Here is a 21819-nt window from a genome sequence, read left to right as displayed (position 1 = left end):
ATTTAGTACTTAAATGAAAAGTCCAAAAATATCCTCTATATCTTCGAGTCATTTTGGGCCCAAAACTCAACTTTGGTTCCATGAATCATGAATGTGATTATGAGATACTAATTGGCTCTTGTGTCGCTTTATAATTGATTCACATTTTTAAATGAGTCATTTTCTTTTTGACACTCTTTTCTTCTACTTTTTTCTCTCTATTTTTTATCTATCTTACTTCATTATCTCCACTTAATTAATAAAACTTAACTTTCTTAAAATTCATGCCAAAAAATAATACTCCCCCACCTAATGAAGGACGAAGGAAGTAGTAATTAAAAGGCTACAAAAATTCACCGGTAATTATTGAAATGTGAATAACTATCTGTATAGTTCACTCATTTTTTAATGATTCGAGAGTTTTGAATCATTTATTTGTATTAATAATTTAGTAATTTATATATATAAACCAATGCTACTAACAATTAGGGTGACGTGGTAATTAAGGTCTGGTCTCGCATTCAAAGGTGGAGCACTCCGATTTTGATTTTCGACTCGCACGAATTAGTCTTGAGAAGTAAGGCACTTTCATTCCAAACACTATTCATTCAATATGGCGGGCCTCTCCACCTCCGGCGCCTGGTCCTCGGCACTCTCAGGAAAGTCCGATGACGAGAAAGAGGACCTCCTCGACAGAATGCTCACGCGTTTGGCGCTATGCGACGATTCTAAGCTCCAAGACTTGCTCGCCAAGATTCTCCCCCTCTCCATTGCCGCCCTTTCCTCTGCTTCCGCTCCTCTCCGCAATAAAGTATTCTCTCTTCCCCTCCATACGCTTTACCTATTACTCAATTCCTCACTTGCTTATTGTGCCCTATCAGGAATTGTTCAATCGGAGTTTCTTCCAATATGTTTTTTTTTTTTTTTTAATGTTTGAACTTTTATAGCTCTGCGTGTATAATGGAAAATTAATGTGATCCGCTTACTTGTCTGGACTTCTACAATTGAAATGTTCACTTGAGTAGGTATTTAGCGATCATATTGATTTCTGGATAGCTGAATTTCGATTGGAAGTTTAGTTGATGGACGTTTTGTATTTCATCGGTTTTCTGCTGCATTACTCCGGCAGCAGAAATGTTGTCGAAATTCGTCTGTGGTGGCTTGGGTTTCCTAGTCATAGTTTCCCTGAATTTCTCATGACTTTTTCTGTGTTAATCATGCTCTGGAACAGCAAACTTCTTATACTTTCTCTTGAGAGTTGAGAGGGGATACACACACATCTGTGAGGTATAAGTTACAATGTGGGTGCAGACTGGGGCACCTTATCATCTGGTATTAGTGGTTAATGTTTCCTTGAGAAATGAAGTTGGGATTAATATTAATCATTGGTTGGTTGGATGCGATTACCTCAACTGTGCATTTACACTTTTACTTCTGTAACTGTCAGCTTCTATATGTGACTTTTCCCCATATTATTATTAGGTAATGGAAATCCTCAGTCACGTGAACAAGAGAGTGAAGCACCAGGCAACAATTGCCCTACCTCTGTCTGATTTGTGGAAATTGTACATGGAATCTAGTTCTGCTCCTATGGTTAGAAACTTTTGCATTGTCTATATAGAGATGGCAATTGACCGTGTGCAGAAGGAGGTAGGTCTTTGTTATTGAGTATTTGACCTTCTTAAGTGAAGACTGAAGATATTAAACATTTATATGGCCTAACCATGAAACTGCAGGAAAAGCAACTACTAGCTCCGGTATTTTTAACCAACATCTCTAAGCTGCCTTCCCAACACCAGGATATATTACTTAAGATCATAGCAAAGGTATATTTGCTGCCTTTTGTTATTTTCTAATTTGAAATACATTTTTATTTTACCGTTGTGCAAGTATTATTCTTGAAGATCATAGCAAAGGTATATTTGCTGCCTTTTGGTGACTGACAATCTTTAATTTAGGTTATTGGCGAATGCCATACATCTCAAGTCAGTGATGCGATTCTGGGACAATATAAGGCCTTAGTAGGTTCTAAGGACCTCGAGATATTTCTTGAGTTTTGTCTTCATACAATTTTGTATCAGCCATCTCCTCAGAGGTTAGACTATTATACAATATCTTTTCCCTGAAAGCATGTTCTCACTTTTCACAATGTGATTGGTCTATACATATAACCTAAAAAGTAATGTTGATGGCTTCCTTTGCAGTGGAGGACGCCCAGCTGGGCTTTCAACTATTCAATTTCGACGTGTTACTGGAAATGATCCCCTTGATTATGATAAGCTACGCAATAGAAAGGTGGGAAGTGTCAAACATCAAATGCTCACTAGTTATCCATACATCCAATAAAAAGTGTTGTCTATTACATGTACTTTGACCAACACTTTGAATGTCAGATGGGATATTCTTTCTTTTGCCTTTATTAAATATCACAAGCAATTGACTATTTGTATTCCATAGACAGGAATGCTTAATATAATTGAAGCTTTGGAACTTCAATCTGAACTAGTTTATCCTATCTATATAGCTGCTTGCACGGACAGGTACAATTAGTTGAATATTTAAAATAAAAAATGCAGACCAGTTTTTTAAATCTTTTAGAACTTTATATAATATGGTGCATGTGTTTTGGGGTTTGCTTTCCAACAGTCATGAACCTGTTATTAAGAAGGGGGAGGAGCTCTTGAAGAAGAATGCATCTGTTGTGAATTTAGATGACCAAAATCTGATCAACAAATTATTTCTATTATTTAATGGTGCGTATTGACAAGTTTATTTGTATTTATGTTTCCTTGTATATTTCTCTACTTTTGTATAAGACTTTGTAATGTAAGCATATCCTTTTATTTTTAGGTTTAGGTTGTAACATAGTCCATACTCGCTCTATATATGTGGAAGTTTTTGAACTTGTGCTGTATACATACGATTCTCTGATGCTACATATTTTATTCTCATTTACAGTGCGCCTTATGTGTTTTTCAACTTCTAGATCCACTTCACGAACAATGTATTTTTTGAATTGGGTAAAAATAGTTGAAGATAAAATCCAATTTGCTTTCGGAAATATTTTAATTTTTGAAGTAGCATTTACGTGAACCCTTTGTTTTTTTGAAGTCACCTGTGTTGATTTAGTTCTTTAAGTTTTGAGGTTGCACTTTATTTGGACCTCCATTTGTAAATGCCAAGCTGCTTTATTGTAAAACCAGTTTTTGTTTCATGAAATGTAGGAACCACTGGCTCTGAGAACATTGCTCCAGATTCCAAAGTAAATCCTGGAAATCTAGCCCTGAGAGTGAGACTGATGTCTATTTTTTGCCGATCAATTACTGCAGCAAACAGCTTCCCCTCAACTTTGCAATGCATTTTCGGGTGCATATTTGGTAAGCTGAAAACTATGTAATATGCTATAATATTAATTGTGAAGGCCTCATGAAGTAATGCCCGGTTATCATATATGTGGTGTACTGCCTGGTAATTTTATAGTACCATATCTTTTTGACGGATGTTCTCAAATAAAACCTATACGGTTTCATGAAAGTTCTACTCAATGCTTTGCTCATTCACTTCTCTGGTATATTGACATGGGATTTAATTTCTGGGTGGGTGAAAAGTATGTTTCTTACTTTTATTATCCAACCTCTTGTTCTAAATTATCTTAAACATCTCTTAGAATCTGAATGCTTCATAGTGATATCGGAGAATGCATAGATCCTAGGGCTCTTAACACTTAAGCTGATTGAAGAAATAGAGTTTTATATTGAATATATGGTTGGGCATTTTATTAGGATTGATTCATTCACTTATGGATGTGATTGTCTGAAACTAAATGAGTCCGTTCTCTCCCACTGAATTAGTCATAAGTAGACATTACCGACACTGTTAAAATACTTTCTGGGTGATGCTTACATTATTAGTATTCCAAGGTTCTGACTGACTGAAGTTAGGGCCTTAGGCTTGTTTGGGCGTACCCTAATGCACGTTCAAATACATTTTTTCATTTTGAGAAATTGAACATGTTCCTTTAGGATAATGAGTGCAAGGTGCGTTTGAGAGCCATTGTTCCCGGGAGGCTTATGGTGTTTACTTGAGTTCAGAAGCATAATGAATTTATGGACCTGCTTGTTTCTGTCTTGCTAAGAGATTGATGTTTGGCCCCTTTCTGAGTTTTTTGTTCAGCCTTTGGCAGGTTCTGGTGTGGATATTTTGTTCCCTTGTTGTAACTTTCATTTCTAATCTACCAATTACTTGTTTCTTATCACAAAAAAAGGTTTAAAAAACTTTCATGCAAATAAATAATAATATACTCTGACACTCATCGCAAGTCATGCTTTGTCAGCTGTTTAGTTTCTTTTACTGAATCACTGGAATTTTTTTTTGATTCTATATTTTTGCATTACTCAGGGGTTGATGCCACCTCCAGGTTGAAGCAGTTGGGTATGGAGTTTACAGTTTGGGTCTTCAAACATGTAAGTAGTGAACAATAATAATTCTGATTGGGATTCATGTAGTGTACATGGTCATCCTTTATATCTTCAAGCAGGATGTATACATGGAATTGTTATTTAGGCATAGTAATAGTTAGTAACATGCTATCAATCAATCATACTCCCTACGTCCCATAAAACACTGCTCATTTTGTCATTTTAGTCTGTCCCCCATCATATTGTCCATTCCATTTGTGGTAACTACCCCACCACTACCCTTTACATTTCTCCACACTTTATCAATTTACCAAGCATGACCCACACACTTACCTATTATTCCCGGTGAAATACAATACCCTTATAATAAATGTGGGCCCCTTTTTCCATTCATCTATGGACCTACCTAATATTTGTTAGAACCCTTGCTGAAAAGAATGGGCAATGTTTTATGGGACAAATGTAGTATTATGTTTTAATAGCAGCACCTCTTGTGAAATTATCATAGGATGGTAGGAAATCTTGTTCTGTCATCTTTCCTACTCATCCTCTAAAGTTTGGATGCATTTCAGCTATGATTTGTGATTGTCATTCTAAGTACTTGTCCATTTTCTGACCCTAAAAGTCCTTATGTTTATCAAAATGTTCAATAGGCTCCCTTGTAATATTTTTGGGATATCTATTGTTGTTCAACTCTATCATTTTCAGCATCATAACACTTGTTATGGTGTGTATTAGTTAATTTTACTGAGAGGAAGTGTGCAAGTGGAATGGGGTTGATTGATTACTGTTTGACAATCAAAGTATAGTTGATTCAATGGTTATGCATTACTTTTATATATTGTTTTGAGAAAGTGCTTAATTTTCTCAATGCCCTTGAAAATCTTATATGCATTCCCCCCTATAACTTTTTCAGTATGTATCTTTGCAAACCATGTCAATTAATGGATCAGTTGTTGGATCTTGATTCTTGTATGCTGAATTTTCTATGCAGCATGCCTTTTTGCTTATGTGTATATAAATCCATGCTCATACTGCTGGATCCATAATTGTAACCTCTTCCACCATCCTTGCAGGCTAGAATGGAGCAATTGAAGCTTATGGGTCCTATAATATTAACTGGAATTTTGAAAACTCTTGATAACGTCTCGTCTCCGGAATCTGGTCAGTTCCTCTGATCTTGTTGAACAATTATGGTGTCTTTAATTAGGCTTCTGAATTACACTGTTGTTGCCATAATTTTGTCATCATTTCAGATGCTGTTGCTAGAGAGACTAGAAGTTTTTGTTTCCAAGCAATTGGATTGCTTTCACAACGCATGCCCCAGCTCTTCAGGTATATTTTTTTTCCTGTTATTTTTTGGGTGGGTGGGACTTGGGAGGGTAACTGTCCATCTGGTACAGCCATGTTATGTGGATTCGATAAGTTCAGCGCTTCTTTATTGTTATCACTGGTAGGGAGAAAATTGATGTGGCAGTTCGACTGTTTGATGCTCTGAAGCTTGAGGGACAGTATCTCCGCTTGATTGTTCAGGAAGCAACAGCTTCCCTTTCTGTTGCATATAAGGTATAAAACACTTTGTTGCCTTCTTAATATTTTAACCTGCATTTCTCATCTTGCATGTTGATGGTGACTTTTTTGGTTTCAGGATGCTCCCCCAAAGGTGTTAAAGGATGTGGAGTCACTGCTGTTGCAAAATTCTCAAGTGGTAAATCCATTGCTATGCTTGTTGACAAGGCCTATTCATCTATTTTCCTCTTATTAAGGTGGTTTTGCATAATTGGTTAAGCTCAACTTATCTTCATCTTTTCACAAGGAACAAAGTGAAGTTCGGTTTTGCGCTGTAAGATGGGCGACATCCTTATTTGATTTAAAGCATTGTCCAAGCAGGTTTATTTGTATGCTTGGAGCAGCAGACCCAAAATTGGACATAAGGTAACTTGCTTTACTCAGAGTTGGTTTCAGGCAATCTATGTTTAAACTGCAGACCAAGACTTTTTCTTTTTTAGTTAATTAGTTCTAGTCACAAATTAGTGATCCTTGTACTTGTAACAATATTATTGGAATGTTTGAATTATCTTCTCAGAGCCTGTTCAGTTTGAATGATTATATCTCATGATTGAGTATGTATTATGTTTGGTTCATGAGATTGAATCTCACAACTTAATCCTAGATGGATAGCCATATGATAATGAGTCATAGCCACCCCCTTCCAACTAAAATAATCTCACAACTTAATCCTAGATGGATAATCATATGATAACGAGTCATTGCAACTGAATGGCACCTTAGAAGATTTTTCTTTAAAATGCCAGTCTTCTACTAAAACTCTAAACTGGCTCAATTTTCTGTGTTTCTTCTTAATTTAAAAGGTATCATAAAAAAGTTCATGTTTATTTATCATTCCAAAGTCTTTTCCTCAAACACTGAACACCTAAAAGCCTGCGAATATTTATGAAAGTTTAGCTTTCTGAAACTGCAGAATATTTGGCACACAATACGGTAATTTAAATGGTGGTATAGGAATTGGTGATATCTCAACAAGGAATAAGGCATTAAGTATTTGTTGCTTGATTTCTCATGTTGAAATGGATTCTTTGTGGTAAGAAAATACGGTCTTCATGAGATAAATGGGAGCATGGTTGGCTACAAGAGCCACTTTGGAGCCCATCAAAGTTCATCTAAAAAATATACACCGATTATCTCAAATTAATTGAGGTCATAGGAGGGAGTCACTGGGACTTTTGGTAAGATAAGTTATGCACATAAGTTCAGCTAATATATCCTTACATCTATCTCCTAATTGGTGCTTGTAAGAGGTGCTGAAAGGATCAATTTCACATTTTTATATTTTTTTCCTTTTTATCTGCTGGGTAAAGTGTAGAAGGAACTAATGTGTTGGGCCCTACCTAGTTCAGGAAGAAGTCTATATTCTTTGGTGTTTGGGCTATGGTTTTAGCCGAAAAATGCAGATTATTAGAGAATCTGTTAAGCATATAAGATAGGGAACCTAACTTTACACTAAACCATGGTCATAGGTAAATGGTTGACTTCCTATTATATGCCATTCCACACTTACCGTGTGGAACCGATGTGGGATTTGTATCAGAATCCTTGTCCATATATTTTGTGTTACGAAACACCATGGAGTTATTTAATTGTTATTTTATCTTTTAAGTTACGCTTAAGCTCACAGGTTGCTTTTACAGCCAGTCTTGTATTGGACTGTCATAAGTCAGTAAGATTAGTTAGTATTTAAATATGATGAAAGTTGTTATTTAGGGTTAGGAAGAGTTAATCAGAGCTACCGGTAATCTGCTGAGCAGGAATTTCTACCTTAGGCTCAATATGTTCTCAATTCTCATTGACTTCAAATATTTTTCTGGTGTTAATCACTTTTCTCTTAGTAAAGATTACCCTTGGCTCTATCATTTTGTTGGTCCGTTTGAGTTGTCCATGAGGCTGAAGAATCACTTGTGATGTATGGGAGAGTTGAAGTTCAAGTGTTCAACATAGCGTTCTCCTATTTTTGGTCAGTAGGTGGATTTTTCGTTCCTATTAGTACGGTAATAATTCGGTTTTCCAGATATCAGTTGAACAATAACCGGACTGAAATTAACCGGTTATGAACTAACCAAAAACCAAAAATTGCAATTTCGGTTTGGTCTCGGTGATTAGTATCGAAAGCGATCAGTTATCGGTGATTAGTCAAAACCGAATTAATCGATAAATAACCAAAATAATAAAATTCCCAAAAAATAAATTGAATACTAGCAGTGTTATTAAATACCATGGCATTTTTCTGTGGCAGATATCTAATCTTAGCCCATCAGGCTGAGAAATACATGGTTATATTACTTTATCACTAGAATTTTATAGATGTAGCTCATCTCTTATTTTCTATCCAAAATCAATGTTGGATGCTCATTGGGAAGGTATTGAAATTCTTGTATTTACTGAAAGTTTTGTGGAAATAGAATTATCCCAAGCAACCTGTGAGCTTAAGCATATATATGGGGAACTGTACTAATGAATGTATATATTCCAATAGATTTTTCATCAATGTATATATCAAGTTAATTTTTCAGTTTTTTTACCAAAATCAATAGATATATAACTGTACTAATGAAGTGTTTGGTTGACGAAAGGAAAATGAATGATTATAAAATCTAGTTTGTTTGGTGTACAATCACAAAGGGTATTTATTCTCTTTTCTATTGTTTGATTCAAGTTGCTGGCAGGTTTAATGGCTCAAGAAATTCCAAAGGATCAAATTTTTTGTAGTAACATAATCGAATTCTTACCAGAAAATAAAATCAACAAATTTGTTAATTACTACTACTAATTTCTGCATGAGAACAAAGAAACAACTTGGTTTATCAAAGAAGAAATAACTTTATTTCCCACATCGCAAATTAAAGAGAACCATGTCCACATGTGTGGTATTTGTTAACCCTAAGCATGACATATTAATACATACCGTTCTGCTTTGGGCTGCACTTTGTTCAGTTCTAGTGGTTACCCGAGTGAACTACTAGTTCTAACCGGTCAGTTATTTTATTAACCGAATGTCAATTCAGTGCGGTTCTGGTCATGGATTTGGGGAGTTTTTTATTCGGTTAACCGGTCAATTCGGTTCAGTTAGAACAGAATCCAACTAAATAATCACCCCATTTAACAAAACTTTATTTCATATGGAAAGAGGAGAGATAAAATAACCTATTAAGTTAAGCATATTGGCGAAGAAGATCACGTTCAGCAGCTCTTGTGAGCATTTTATAAATGCTGCGAAGTTTGGATGTAACCTGTCCAAAACTAACTACTCCCTCCCACTCAAGATGTCCACCTTTCCTTTTAGTTCGTTCCACTCAAGATGTACACCTTTCCTTTTAGTTTATCCCACTCAAGATGGCCACTTTCTATCTTTGAAAATAAATCCATCTCTCCTCTCTCTTCATTAAAATATTCAATTACCTTTTCCTCTCTACTTACTCCACCTAACAACTCCTCCTAAAATCCCGTGCCACTCAAGAATATGGACATCTTGAGTGGGACGGAGGGAGTACATAAAGAAGTTTAAATGGCAAGGTGAAAAGATATGCAAAGTTGGAAGTTAGAAATTGTTACAACTTATGTGCCTCCTGAAATTTAACCTATCTTTGTTTATTTGAAGTTTAAAGTGCTGTCTTTTTCTTATAATACTATAAATTTGCGATTGTTCACAGAGAGATGGCACTGGAAGGGTTATTTCCTGGTGATAAATTAAGGAACTCAGTGTCGCAAAGCATCTCAATTGAGTATCCCAAACTTTCAAGCATGCTGGCTTGTATCCTAGAGCAGCAGCCAATGATCTTACATTCTACTAGCGTTGGAGATACAAAGCTTCTTTTCCAGTCAAAGACTTATGTGGTTATGGTGAAGTTTCTGTTGAAGTGCTTTGAGACAGAAGCTGCTCAACCTAACTCATCTGATGAATCCGAGTTCTTAAACTCAGTAGAGAGACTCTGTTTATTGTTGGAAAATGCTATGACATATGAAGGTTCTGTTGAATTGCATGCATCAGCTTCCAAGGCTCTCATTACTTTGGGATCTCGTTTCCCTCAGGTAGATGATCAAATGGGTTTTTTTACAAAATGAATAACTTGATTTTACTCTCTTATTACTTTTTCTCATGACAGATGATTACGTCTCGCTATGCTGAAAAAGTTTTATGGCTTAAACAATATCTCAGTCATTTGGACTATGATACTCGTGAGTCTATGGCACGTTTACTAGGAATGGCATCCTCTTCCCTTCCTATTTCTGCTGCTACTGAACTTATTAGCGAATTGACGTCTTCAATTAGTGGAACACAAAAATTGAGGTTTGTCTCAGTGTCTTTCACCTTTAAGTTTTCATGGTCTCTATCTGCTATTACCTCATTATCATTGACTTTTTGGGATCCATAGGTTTGAAGCACAACATGGCCTGATATGTGCTTTAGGATATGTTACAGCAAACTGCTTGTTGAGAGCTCCTCCTGTAAGTTGTTCATCTTTCTAACAAACTGAGAGAGAGGCATTTATATATCTCATATATAGAATGCTAGTGGATATCTATGGATATGGTTAGCACTATTTACAGGTCTTAGTAAGTAGATGTCTTGGATTTTCATGTCTCCATACTGTTGGTATATATGGTTTTTGACTTTATATATGGTGTTGTGGTCTTGCTATTCTGTTTTTAGGTCTCGCGCGGTTATTCCTCTTACAATCAACAGTATAGAGTGAAAAGTATTCTTGCTTTCTTTCTTGGATCTTCATGTCTCTATACTGTTGGTATATATGTTTTTTGACCTTATGTAGTGCTGTGGTCTTGCTATTCTGTTCTTAGGTGTGATTATTCATCTTACAATCAGCAGTATAGGGTGAAAGTATTCTTGCTTTCTTTTGTTTTCTGTTTAGTTGATTTAGTCTCCCAACTTGCTTGAAATGATACGGGTAAGCAAGACGCTAGTGGCAAGTAAATGGGAGCTTCATCACTTTTGGTGATACAGTGATACTGCATCATATGCTGCAAAATTGAGATGAGGAAACCCGTTTACATGTAGAACCTGAATCTGGAGAAAATTTGACGGCATGCTGACTGCAGAACATAGCCAATTTTCATTGCTTTAACCTTGAGTGCTTTCATTAAGCCTATAAATTCTTTATATTCTTCATTTTTGAATTTTTTGCTTTTTATATTTCATATTAGTATGAATATATTAATAATGTTTTATTTATTCATTTGTCGACCGTCATATCCCACCATGCCGACCGCAATAACCTTGTGGTGGTTTTTTGGTCGACCACCATAAGCTTCCATGTGCCATTCATTCCTCTTTAAGTCATTCTATTTGACATTGGTTCAGTAAGTTCTAGTATAAAAATATTGCTTGGTTTGCTTGTGACAAATTTCTGAAAGTAAATTCTGATGAAGATGCTATAAACTTAGTAAATTTTATTTGTAACTTCATGAAGAGCCCCAGTTGGTAATTTGCTGCAATGTGAAATTCATCACAATTTGTTAGCTACATATTTGCTTTATTTCCTTCACCATTGATCTTATTCTATGTCCTTTTTTGTACTCACCAGATCTCCAATTCAGTGCTTCACAGTGTATTGAAATGTTTGGTCGATTTAGTTAATAACGAGACTTCCACATTAGCTTCTGTGGCGATGCAAGCTCTGGGACATATTGGAATCTGCACCCCACTGCCTCCACTGGTTATTGACTCTGCTGAAGGTGAAGTAATTGTGCTGTTAAATTTTCATGGTTTTTTTGGCATTTGGTGCAACTTTGAGTGATTCAAAATCGTTTAGAGGTGATAATACCAATTTTCTTTATAACTCTGCAGTTTCAACTTGGACCGTCTTGCAAAAAAAATTAAGCAAACTGCTTGCTGGTGATGATATCAAAGCAGTGCAAAAAACTGTGATCGCTTTGGGGCACATGTGTGCAAAAGAATCATCTTTGTCACATCTAACTATTGCTCTTGATCTGATTTTCAGCCTTTCCCGATCGAAGGTAGGTGACCCGTTTCGATGATTATTAGACGATCAGTGTCCGTCCTTACATTCTATGATCTTGTCTCCCTTGGAAGATTTTTATTTTAAGGAACTTATAGCATATATTTTTTTAGGTTTACTTTAATGAGATGAACAATTCTTTGGAAATTAAACTATATTTTGGCTTTTTAAATTTTTTAACAGGTTGAAGATACACTATTTGCTGCTGGAGAAGCTCTTTCATTCATGTGGGGAGGTGTTCCTGTCACTATTGATGTGATACTCAGAACTAATTATTCCTCATTATCCATGAGTTCTAATTTTTTAATGGGAGATACATCCTCATCTCTGCCAAGGCCCCCTTCAGAGGAATTCCAAAACAATGAAGATTACCATGTTGCAGTTAGAGATGCTATTACCAGAAAACTATTTGACGTCCTTCTGTACAGCAACAGAAAAGAGGAGCGCTGTTCTGGAACTGTGTGGTTACTATCACTTACAATATATTGCGGCCATCATGCAAGCATCCAGAAATTGCTTCCAGATATCCAGGTTTGTACTCTAACGCTTGTTTGGAGTTTGACAAGGAGTTTGATTCTTCTTGCTCTGCCAATGGATGAAATAAGTTGCAATTGCCAGAGTTGCTGAAATTCTTCTCCACCAGAGTGCTTCTTATGCTTTACCAGAGATGGAATTGCAATAGATGCCTAAGTTCTTCGTTGTTTTGTTGCATAATGTTGGCACTTCATGTACTTTCTTATTCTAGCCATGATTTTGAAGAGCTTGTCTTTCTTGGTATGCTTTACCTCTGTCTCTACTAAAAAGGTCTAAAAATTGGCGCCAAACAAGGGACCAGTATTCTTCAATTGATTCTTAGAATAATTGAAAAATATAAAATAAACAGATGATTCTACCTTCTCCTCTTCTCTCTCTTTTTCAGCTGATAAGCTTAATCAAATGCATTTTTCTTCAAATATATGTGTTTAGTATATAAGAATTCATAAGTACATGGACCGTTATAAATTCACATCTGACTTAATGCAATATATTTTCTAGTGAGATATGTCGTATTACTGTGCCGAAATGTTTCCGAGAAGAAAAATTTGCACTGTTAGCTCTCTGAATTACTGAAAGGTGTTTCTGTTATACAGGAAGCATTTTCGCACCTTATCGGTGAGCAGAATGAACTTACTCAAGAGTTGGCATCTCAGGGCCTGAGTATTGTTTATGAACTTGGTGATGATTCTACAAAGAAAAATTTGGTTAATGCACTTGTTGGAACTTTAACTGGCTCCGGGAAGAGGAAGAGAGCTGTAAAGGTCAGTATACATGGCTTTGTGATCCTTTATCATGATAATACTTATTTTGTACTGTATTTTCCTACATTATTTTCTTGGATGTTCTTATTGTTATAATTTTCAGCTGGTTGAGGACACTGAAGTGTTCCAAGAAGGTGCCTTTGGTGAAAGCCCTACTGGAGGAAAACTGAGCACTTACAAGGAGCTTTGTAATCTCGCTAACGAGATGGGACAACCTGACCTGATTTATAAATTCATGGATTTAGCCAATTACCAGGCTTCCCTTAATTCAAAACGAGGTGCTGCTTTTGGGTTTTCCAAAATAGCCAAGCTTGCAGGGGACGCCTTACAACCTTACCTCCGTGCATTGGTTCCTAGACTTATTCGCTATCAGTATGATCCTGAGAAGAATGTCCAGGTGCTAATCTCTCATTGCTCTATGTACAAACACTTGGCTTGTCAATGTGCTGAGTATGATTCAGTTTCAAATTTTATCATTGGAATTTTTTGGATCTGATACTCTTTACCTAATAATTCCACAGCTTCTGGTTACTTTGTTCCATGTTGCCCCTAATCTTTGCTACTGAATTTTCTCTTTCTTTTCCCATTGGTGTATGAAATGAAACATTAGTCCCTCTCCCTTTTGATTTTTACCCTGACTAACTGCATTTGGTTTGTTTGCTTATCAGGATGCAATGTCACACATCTGGAAATCATTGATAGCAGATTCAAAAAAAGCAATTGATGAACATCTGGACCTTATTTTTGACGATCTGTTAATACAATGTGGGTCTAGGCTCTGGCGGTCCAGAGAGGCTTCTTGTCTTGCTCTTGCAGATATACTCCAGGGACGAAAATTTGACCAGGTTTCTGTCTATATATCCTTATACCATTTTTTTATTTATATTCAGGAAGTGGGAGCAGTATTTCTTTAATCTCCTAGAAATCAGTGAGAGTAGTTTCAGGCCTACTGGTAGGGTTAATCATATCCTGCATTGTTAATTTGTTGAAGTAATTTCCTGATTCTGTTTTCCCTTGTGATACCTAGTTCTTTGGTTTGAAATATGTAGTATTGATTCCTGAAACTCTAGTTTTCAGATTTTCTGTTTTAGTTTTGTCGACTTCTAGCTTCCATATATCAAAACAGATGCACCATAGAAGAGGAATAACACAACTTCACCATCCAAAAGCAATGACTTTCTGAACATATGTTGTGTTTGTAAATATGAAGAACAAAAGCAGCATTTATGTTTCTCCATTTTTTCTAATATATTTTATTTCTTTGAATAATAGAGTAGAACACAGACACATATACCTAGTCATGTTGCACACTCAATGAAGTTGAGTGATTCAAAAGCATTTTGATAGTTTGTAGTCTGTGACTTGTGAGCCTTTGTTGCTAGATGCCTGCACATCCTTTTGGTAGTTTGTGGCCCTTCTCAAAATTTGGGAAAATGCCTAAGAACGTATCCAGGCCTAACCAAGAGATAATAATAGAAGCTTAGACTTAGAGATGTAAGGTGCACAATGAATATAATGTATTTAGACACTTTTTTAGCTAATAACATCAGCGTGGAAGAAGAAAAGTATTGACATGGCTCATGCAGTGATAGGCGTATGAATTTTATTTTGATTCTATAATCTAGGTATCCTCTCTTATATGATTAGCCCTTTATTAAAATTAAATACTGCAAATAGGTTAGGCAATTGCTTAATTTCCACAAAAGTGTAAGGAAGAATGCCAGTTTTGACATCATGTCATATAAATATTAGTTTGATTATTGAAACGGGGAAATTAATTTGCAAAGCTCTTTACTGTTTAGGATTCATGGTCAGACAAAGTATCAGCATACTTGAAATGTATATTTTCCCCAGGTGTTCCCACTTCTTTATGCCACGAATAATGTGTCCATCATATATAAGTGACATGTAGCTGGCCTTTTCATTAGACTGTTTACTGCAACTCAGGTTCTCTAGGATCAGTATTAGCTGGAATGAGTTTCTTTTCTATTTCCTGCCATATGCATTGTTTTCATAATATTTTCTGGTTTCACATCTTATATAACTGTCAGCTAGTTTAGAATGTGCTATCCCGAGGGATGTGATAAGACTGTTCTCTTATGGATTTCTCTGCTGTTGTCATAGGTTGAGAAACATTTGAGAAGTATATGGATAGCTGCGTTTCGGGCTATGGATGACATAAAAGAAACTGTCAGAAATGCGGGTGACAGATTGTTCCGTGCTGTTTCATCATTAACTGGGAGGTTATGCGATGTTTCCCTCACACCAGTTTCAGAAGCGAGACAGACAATGGCTATAGTTCTGCCTTTGTTGTTGACTGAAGGCATAATGAGCAAGGTTGACAATATTCGTAAGGCTTCCATTGGTATGGTTACGAAGCTTGCAAAGGTAAACTATGTAGCTCTAAAACAGCTAAATTTGTTAAAATTCTCTTGGTGGCTCTCATTTCACTTAAATATATGAAAACACCTGGGGGGTTCCTGAATTCCTCTCTTCAGTTTCTATATTATCATCTGTATATTATGACATCTCGCATGTCGTCCAAGTTTTTATCATGGGAGGTTTTGTTACCATACTTCACAACAATCTAATGAACTCCAAACTCCTAAGTCCTACATTTTAAAAGGTCTCTATGCCGCCTTTTACCATGTATGTGAGTATGTCCTTTAGTTCTGCCGATGGTTTCCTATTTTGTACCCATGTTTTTTACAGTAGTGATATCTATCTGGTTACGGTTATTTCCTGCTCCAAAATTTTGTAAGATGATTGTATCCTTAATTGTGTTCTCTTTGAGCTTTCTCACAAAATTGTATAAGCTTGATCAAAATTTAAATTTTACATCTTCCTCTGGTGGCTAAGTGATCTTCTTGTATTTTAATAGTAAGGGCACAATATAGATGCATTCTCATAGCCTATTTTCCTGCCCACGGTTGTTAACTTTTTTTATTGACATTTGTAGGGTGCAGGAATTGCAATTCGGCCGTACTTGAGTGATCTGGTTTGTTGCATGCTGGAAAGCCTGTCTAGCCTTGAAGATCAAGGAATGAATTATGTAGAGGTCTGGCAACTTATGATCTTATGATCACTCAAATTGTGACATTTACCCGTACGCTTATTTGCAATTCTGTTTCCTTTTCCCTTTACTGCATTTGTTGATTTTACAGAATACTGATCAATAATCTAGATGTTATTACGCTGTGGCTGTTTATTAATTCTCTTTACTGTTTCCCCCTACTTTATTAACACATATTTTCTTTCTGTCTACTAGATGCATGCCGAAAATGTGGGTATACAGACTGAAAAACTAGAAAACTTGAGGATTTCAATTGCCAGAGGATCTCCAATGTGGGAAACTCTTGAATTCTGCATAGACGTTGTTGATTCCCCTTCTCTAGAATTATTGGTTCCTCGTCTTTCCCAGATGGTGCGTTCTGGAATTGGCTTGAACACCAGGTATTTTGCAAATACGTATACATTCGTATAAGGCTCCGATAGCCATACATGTTGCATAATATTCAACCGATTTTTTGTTTATTTGTTCCTGAGATACTTTTTGAAGTCTGGTGCCATTAGGTTAAAGTTTCACATGAATATATAGAACTAAATTTTGAATCTAATGGGATCTGAATTCTCAAGTCAGTGCTTCTATAATTAGTTCATAGTTTGAAATGATTGTTTAGTACTTGATCTAGTAACCAAGGACTGTCATTCTGTCTTCTAATTACTACATATTCTATTTACTACTGCTTTCAGGGTTGGTGTAGCTAACTTTATCAGCCAGCTAGTTCAAAAAGTTGGTCTTGACATCAAGCCGTTCACTAGTACGCTATTGAGGCTCTTACTTTCAGTTGTTAAGGATGAAAGAAGTGCTTCGTCAAGACGCGCCTTTGCAAGTGCTTGTGCAATTGTTATGAAGTATGCAGCTCCTTCTCAGGCCCAGAAATTGATTGAAGATACTGCACGTTTGCATTCTGGTGATAGGAATGATCAGATTGCATGTGCAATCCTATTGAAAAGTTATGCATCCACAGCTGCAGATACTTTAAATGGATATCAAGCCATTATAGTTCCAGTTATTTTTGTTTCAAGGTAATGTCAGCCACTTTTTGTTTTACTTAACTATTATGATGTAAACCTGATTCTCTTTGGTTAAAAGTAAAGCTGGCTATATTGCTTGCCATGCATTTTGCTGAGGCCTCCCAGTTATCCCATTCAATTCCCTTACAAACAATGCATATGCATGTTTATGTAAACATGACTTGGAAATTCATGGTGTACATTAGAGATGTCAAGGATTATATGCATTTTTAGTTGCTGCTGATATATAGTATAACGCTTATGCTTTAAGAGATGATTGCATGCATAGAATGATATAATGGAAAGACTAGAAGAGCATATTTATAAATCTTTGCTACAATGATGCGCTGCATTCATTTTTTCTAGTCTTCAATTTGTAGCTGAAATTGCTGGGCAGATAGGGTTTAAAAGTGGGAATTGAAAGTGAAAATTTGTAGAAGAAACATAGCATTACTATTTTGTCTTCCTGTGTAATTATGAAATGGAAAAGTGAGTTTCTATTTGAGACGCTGGTGTATTTATGTTCCTGGTATATATCTTGAAATTCACAGGAATCTATATCGTATCTGTATTATTGACTGTTACATGTCTCGTGTTGACTGATCATGACACTTATTTTTCTACTGAGGCCTATCTTTTGAAACTATAAACTTTTAGGCAATGGACTTCGAAGTGTCTGATACGGATAATCATCGGTTATTCGAAAAATGAACAATTTTTTCAGAATAGTGAATTGTAATAGAAGCTTGTATGTATCTGTAACATTATTTGGAGCAATAATTTGTAAATTTTTTAACATGTATTGCACCTGTTTGGGTAATTTGTAACAATTTTCTTATCAGCATTTAGCACATAATGCAGTATTCTTGGCTTCTGTGCTAGGGTTATTAGCACATGACACATTTTTTTTCTTCTTATGTAATCATCATTTTAAGGGAATAGTGGTTAAAAATATTTGATTCATAGGCTTTTCAGCATCTGGGATAATATCAATGCGTCTATTTGTTGAAGCCTGTTAGAAATCCATAAATTCCATCATTTAGTGCTTATTAACTTGAAATTCGGTTTTCTGCTTTTTATCTTCTTGTTAACAATACCTATTTTAAAACATGTCCTTGTTGTCTTTTGCAGATTTGAAGATGACAAGACTATTTCTAGTTTGTACGAAGACTTATGGGACGAAAATATGAGCAACGAAAGGATTACTCTTCAACTTTTCTTGGGAGAAATTGTTGATCTTATTAATGAAGGAATCATGTCGTCCTCGTGGGCAAGTAAAAAGAAGGCATGTCTAGTTTCTCCTCTCCTTAGTGAAGCTTCTTATTTCTTAACCACATAAGCAAAGTTATCCCAAGTGGTCACACTATTCTTCCTAATGTTAATTCACTTAAAAGTTGGATTCGATCAAATGCATCTTTTGAATGTGCAGGCATCATTGGGAATCTGTAAGCTCAGCGAAGTCCTTGGTGAATCACTATCTTCACATCATAGTATTTTATTGACCTCTTTGATGAAGGAAATTCCTGGGCGTTTATGGGAGGTATTTACTCCAATTTTGAAACAGTACTTATCCTACAATTTGAAAGATAAATTGGTTATGCTTGCAAATGGAAAATGCAAATGTTTAGAATATGATGATTTAAAGTCACTCGTGATAACGGGATACACGAAACATAATTTTTTAAGAGACAACAAATTTAAATTAAACCTTGAAAGCCTTTTTAAATGACTAAATGACGTAACGAGGATACCTTTCTCTGGCAAGCAGTAAGATAAATCATATTAACCCATTAGAGAGGAGTAAAGCCTAAGAAGAATGTATATAGTGGACTATTGGGGGCCATATTGAGCAAAGAGTGGAATTTCTAATATTGAAAACCCCGTAAATACATTGACTTTATCTGGAATTGAAGGCCTGGAGACAGTGGTGTAACCTCTTCTAGGAGCGCATGGCTTTGCTCCCAATTGTTTTTGAAGTCGCAAAAACAAACTATCTTAGAGCTAGTCAGTCATCTGTCAATAATATTCTGAAATATAATATGCTACTTCACATCTAACTTTTTCAAACCCAGCTTTGCTGACTCTCGTCTCTTGTGCTGCAGCTATAAAATATTATTACGCCAGTTATCTGTCTATATATATTTATTATATGTAAATAATGATTATATGTTTCTGTACATGGCAGGGAAAAGAGGTTATGTTAGATGCATTGTCAGCTCTTTGTTCATCATGCCATGAAGCTATTTCAGCATCAAATCCTGATGCTCCTAATGCTATATTGAGCCTTATATCTTCTGCATGCACTAAGAAAGCACAAAAATATAGGGAAGCAGCTTTTGGCGCTCTTGAGAAGGTATACCTCCATTCCTCAATGCACTTGTTACCTTGACATTGGCTCCACATGTTTTTCTTTCGTGCATGTTGGATGATGGTAAATCATAACATACCTGCCATCAGTGTTGAAGACTTGAAGTCAGTTCTTTTCCTTTTCTTTCTATAGCACGAACAAATAGTAGTAAGCCACTTGACCCTTTTGGCCAACGACCAGAAATTGAATAAAAGCAACATGGTATATGGAATAAAAGCCATGAAGTTGCAAAAACAAACTCTGGCAGTGCCAATAAATCATTTTCTGAAAAGGGGTTTAGCAAATTCACTATTTGGCAATAAAAATGAATACCGATTACCGAATCATGTGAAGCATTCTTATCAAAAGCAGATAGTTAAGATATCATATTTTGTCAGACTCATACTGGAATCTTTTTAGGCTTAAATCTTATTTCTTTTATCATATCAATTTTAGGTTATCAAGGCATTCAACAAGTCTGAGTTCTTTAACATGGTTATTCCATCTTTGCTGGAGATGGGAAATTCGCTCACTGTTGCTAAATCAGGTACCATAATTCAATTTGAAATCCAGGTCCTAACAACCCTCTTAAAATGAGAAGCGAGTATCAGAATTTTATGAGCAGCTAGCTACATTAAATTGTTATCAATGCTTTATCCTTGCAGTATTATCTTCATTTTGTTATGCTGTGTTGTGGTGTTTCTGTTTTTTCTCATGAAATCTGATAAGCTTTTCTAGTAATGTGGGATTGAAATCCCTTGCTTTTTCGTTGTGTCAAAATTACATCTGCGACTCCGTCAAACTATTATCTAGATCCTATCTTTATCTCCTTATTGTTATTATGCTTGAAACTCCCCATGCGTCTAAAGGATAATTTATATGTTGACCCTTCTGTTCTGCTTCTAGATTGATAATTAAAACCATTAGCCTGATTTAAAGTGATGTGAAACCAATCTGGTAAAAGTAAACTATCAATAAGAATCATGTGCCATATTCTTACCAGTAGGTGATGGACTCAAATTTTTTTCTGTAGGAATCGATGCTCACTAATGTTTTCTCAGTTAAGAGAGCAAAGGAGATTTTCCCTTTCCTAGAAACAATGATAATTAGATAGACGTTTGATTTATTGACCACATTTGAATTATTTAAAGTCATATTCTATTGTGAATGTGATGCATTGGGTCACTCTTTTTGCAGATGCAGATGAACCAGATACTTCACCAACTTCTTTACAAGAAAAGTTATTGAATTGCATTACTGCTTGCATCCATGTAGCCACCACTGCCGATATCATCAAACAACAGAAGAACTTCATAGATTTATGTTTATTATCTCTCTCACCTAAATTCTCTTGGACAGGTAGGTGTCTTGTCTTCACCTAGGCTCTGTCACCTAATTTCTCATCCTTATCAAATCTTCTCATATTCACACCACATCTCCTTTCATGTATTGGGCAGTTAAATTGTCAGCCTTTTCTTTTAGTAAAGAGCTTAGTTCAAAGCTGCATAGTAGTTTGAACAACTCACAAGATGGTGCCTTGCAAGCCAGCATAACCGCTTTTATTCATGAGGTAATATCTGGTTCCATAGTTCTATAATTACACCGTAGAACATATATATGGGGCTCTAATGTGGCATCTTAAATATTTGCAGTTATTTTATACTCTTTCGCCTGAACTACTTAAGTCCCTGCGCACGGTAAAAATTGGGCAGGTGTGATAATACTCTCCAGTTATCCTTCATTTTCTTTAAATACATACGATTATTGGTGCCTGAATTTGAATATTTGATGCGAGTATTGGTGAACGGATTGCAGGTTCATTTAGCATGTGCTGAATGTCTTTTGGAGTTGACGAACAAGTTCAGGGAAGCTCTGCCTGCCCAGTGGAGTGAGCCGGAGTTTATGAGTGAGCTCGTTGAACTCTCTGAAATCGAAAAGAACGAGCAGGCCAAGTCTTTGTTGAAGAAATGCATCCAAATCTTAAAAGATGATGTAAAACCCTCACCTTAACTTTTTTTAAGTTGTACCACCACACTTGCTGCATTCACTTAAAGAAACAGAGTATATTTACCCAATGGTTTATTATTGCTAGTTTGTAGCAGACATATTCCCCTGAATAAAAATATATACACAGCTTCGAAATGAACACC

The 21819-nt window shown here is 35.9% G+C and overlaps 1 protein-coding gene across 2 annotated transcripts; it reads left to right on the top strand.

The window, feature by feature from the left end:
• The first annotated feature begins 493 nt into the window (after positions 1-493).
• Positions 494-21815, top strand: LOC125188050 (ARM repeat superfamily protein). Of its 2 annotated transcripts, XM_048084786.2 has the most exons (35): positions 494-790; positions 1462-1629; positions 1716-1805; positions 1938-2074; positions 2184-2274; positions 2437-2519; positions 2626-2732; positions 3204-3356; positions 4378-4442; positions 5474-5561; positions 5654-5732; positions 5855-5963; positions 6046-6105; positions 6214-6332; positions 9623-10001; positions 10076-10260; positions 10346-10418; positions 11513-11663; positions 11776-11945; positions 12131-12478; positions 13078-13245; positions 13349-13642; positions 13914-14090; positions 15370-15633; positions 16205-16303; positions 16514-16698; positions 16999-17334; positions 18454-18607; positions 18752-18862; positions 19508-19675; positions 20126-20216; positions 20867-21028; positions 21127-21239; positions 21322-21381; positions 21485-21815. In XM_048084786.2, exons 1-35 carry the CDS (start codon positions 593-595, stop codon positions 21677-21679), a joined length of 5430 nt encoding a protein of 1809 aa, XP_047940743.1. In that variant the 5' UTR covers positions 494-592; the 3' UTR covers positions 21680-21815. The 2 variants fall into 2 exon arrangements, with proteins under 2 accessions (XP_047940743.1, XP_047940745.1); XM_048084788.2 differs by lacking the exons at positions 494-790; positions 1462-1629; positions 1716-1805; positions 1938-2074 and having other exon boundaries at positions 2441-2519.
• The last annotated feature ends 4 nt before the right edge of the window (positions 21816-21819 follow it).

This window comes from Salvia hispanica, chromosome 5 (genome assembly GCF_029641045.1).
Source record: "Salvia hispanica isolate PSC_SH4W2 chromosome 5, Shi_PSC_v1, whole genome shotgun sequence".
NCBI classification, from domain to species: domain Eukaryota; kingdom Viridiplantae; phylum Streptophyta; class Magnoliopsida; order Lamiales; family Lamiaceae; genus Salvia; species Salvia hispanica.
Note: the sequence above shows the minus strand (reverse complement) of the source record. Positions and strands in the feature narration are given on the sequence as shown.

Coding starts and splice junctions, on each gene's coding strand:
- LOC125188050 (XM_048084786.2), top strand. CDS start 593: ATGGCGGGCCTCTCCACCTCCGGCGCCTGGTCCTCGGCACTCTCAGGA. Junction 1,806..1,937: donor TACTTAAGATCATAGCAAAG/GTATATTTGCTG, acceptor TCTTTAATTTAG/GTTATTGGCGAATGCCATAC. Junction 10,002..10,075: donor TGGGATCTCGTTTCCCTCAG/GTAGATGATCAA, acceptor TTCTCATGACAG/ATGATTACGTCTCGCTATGC.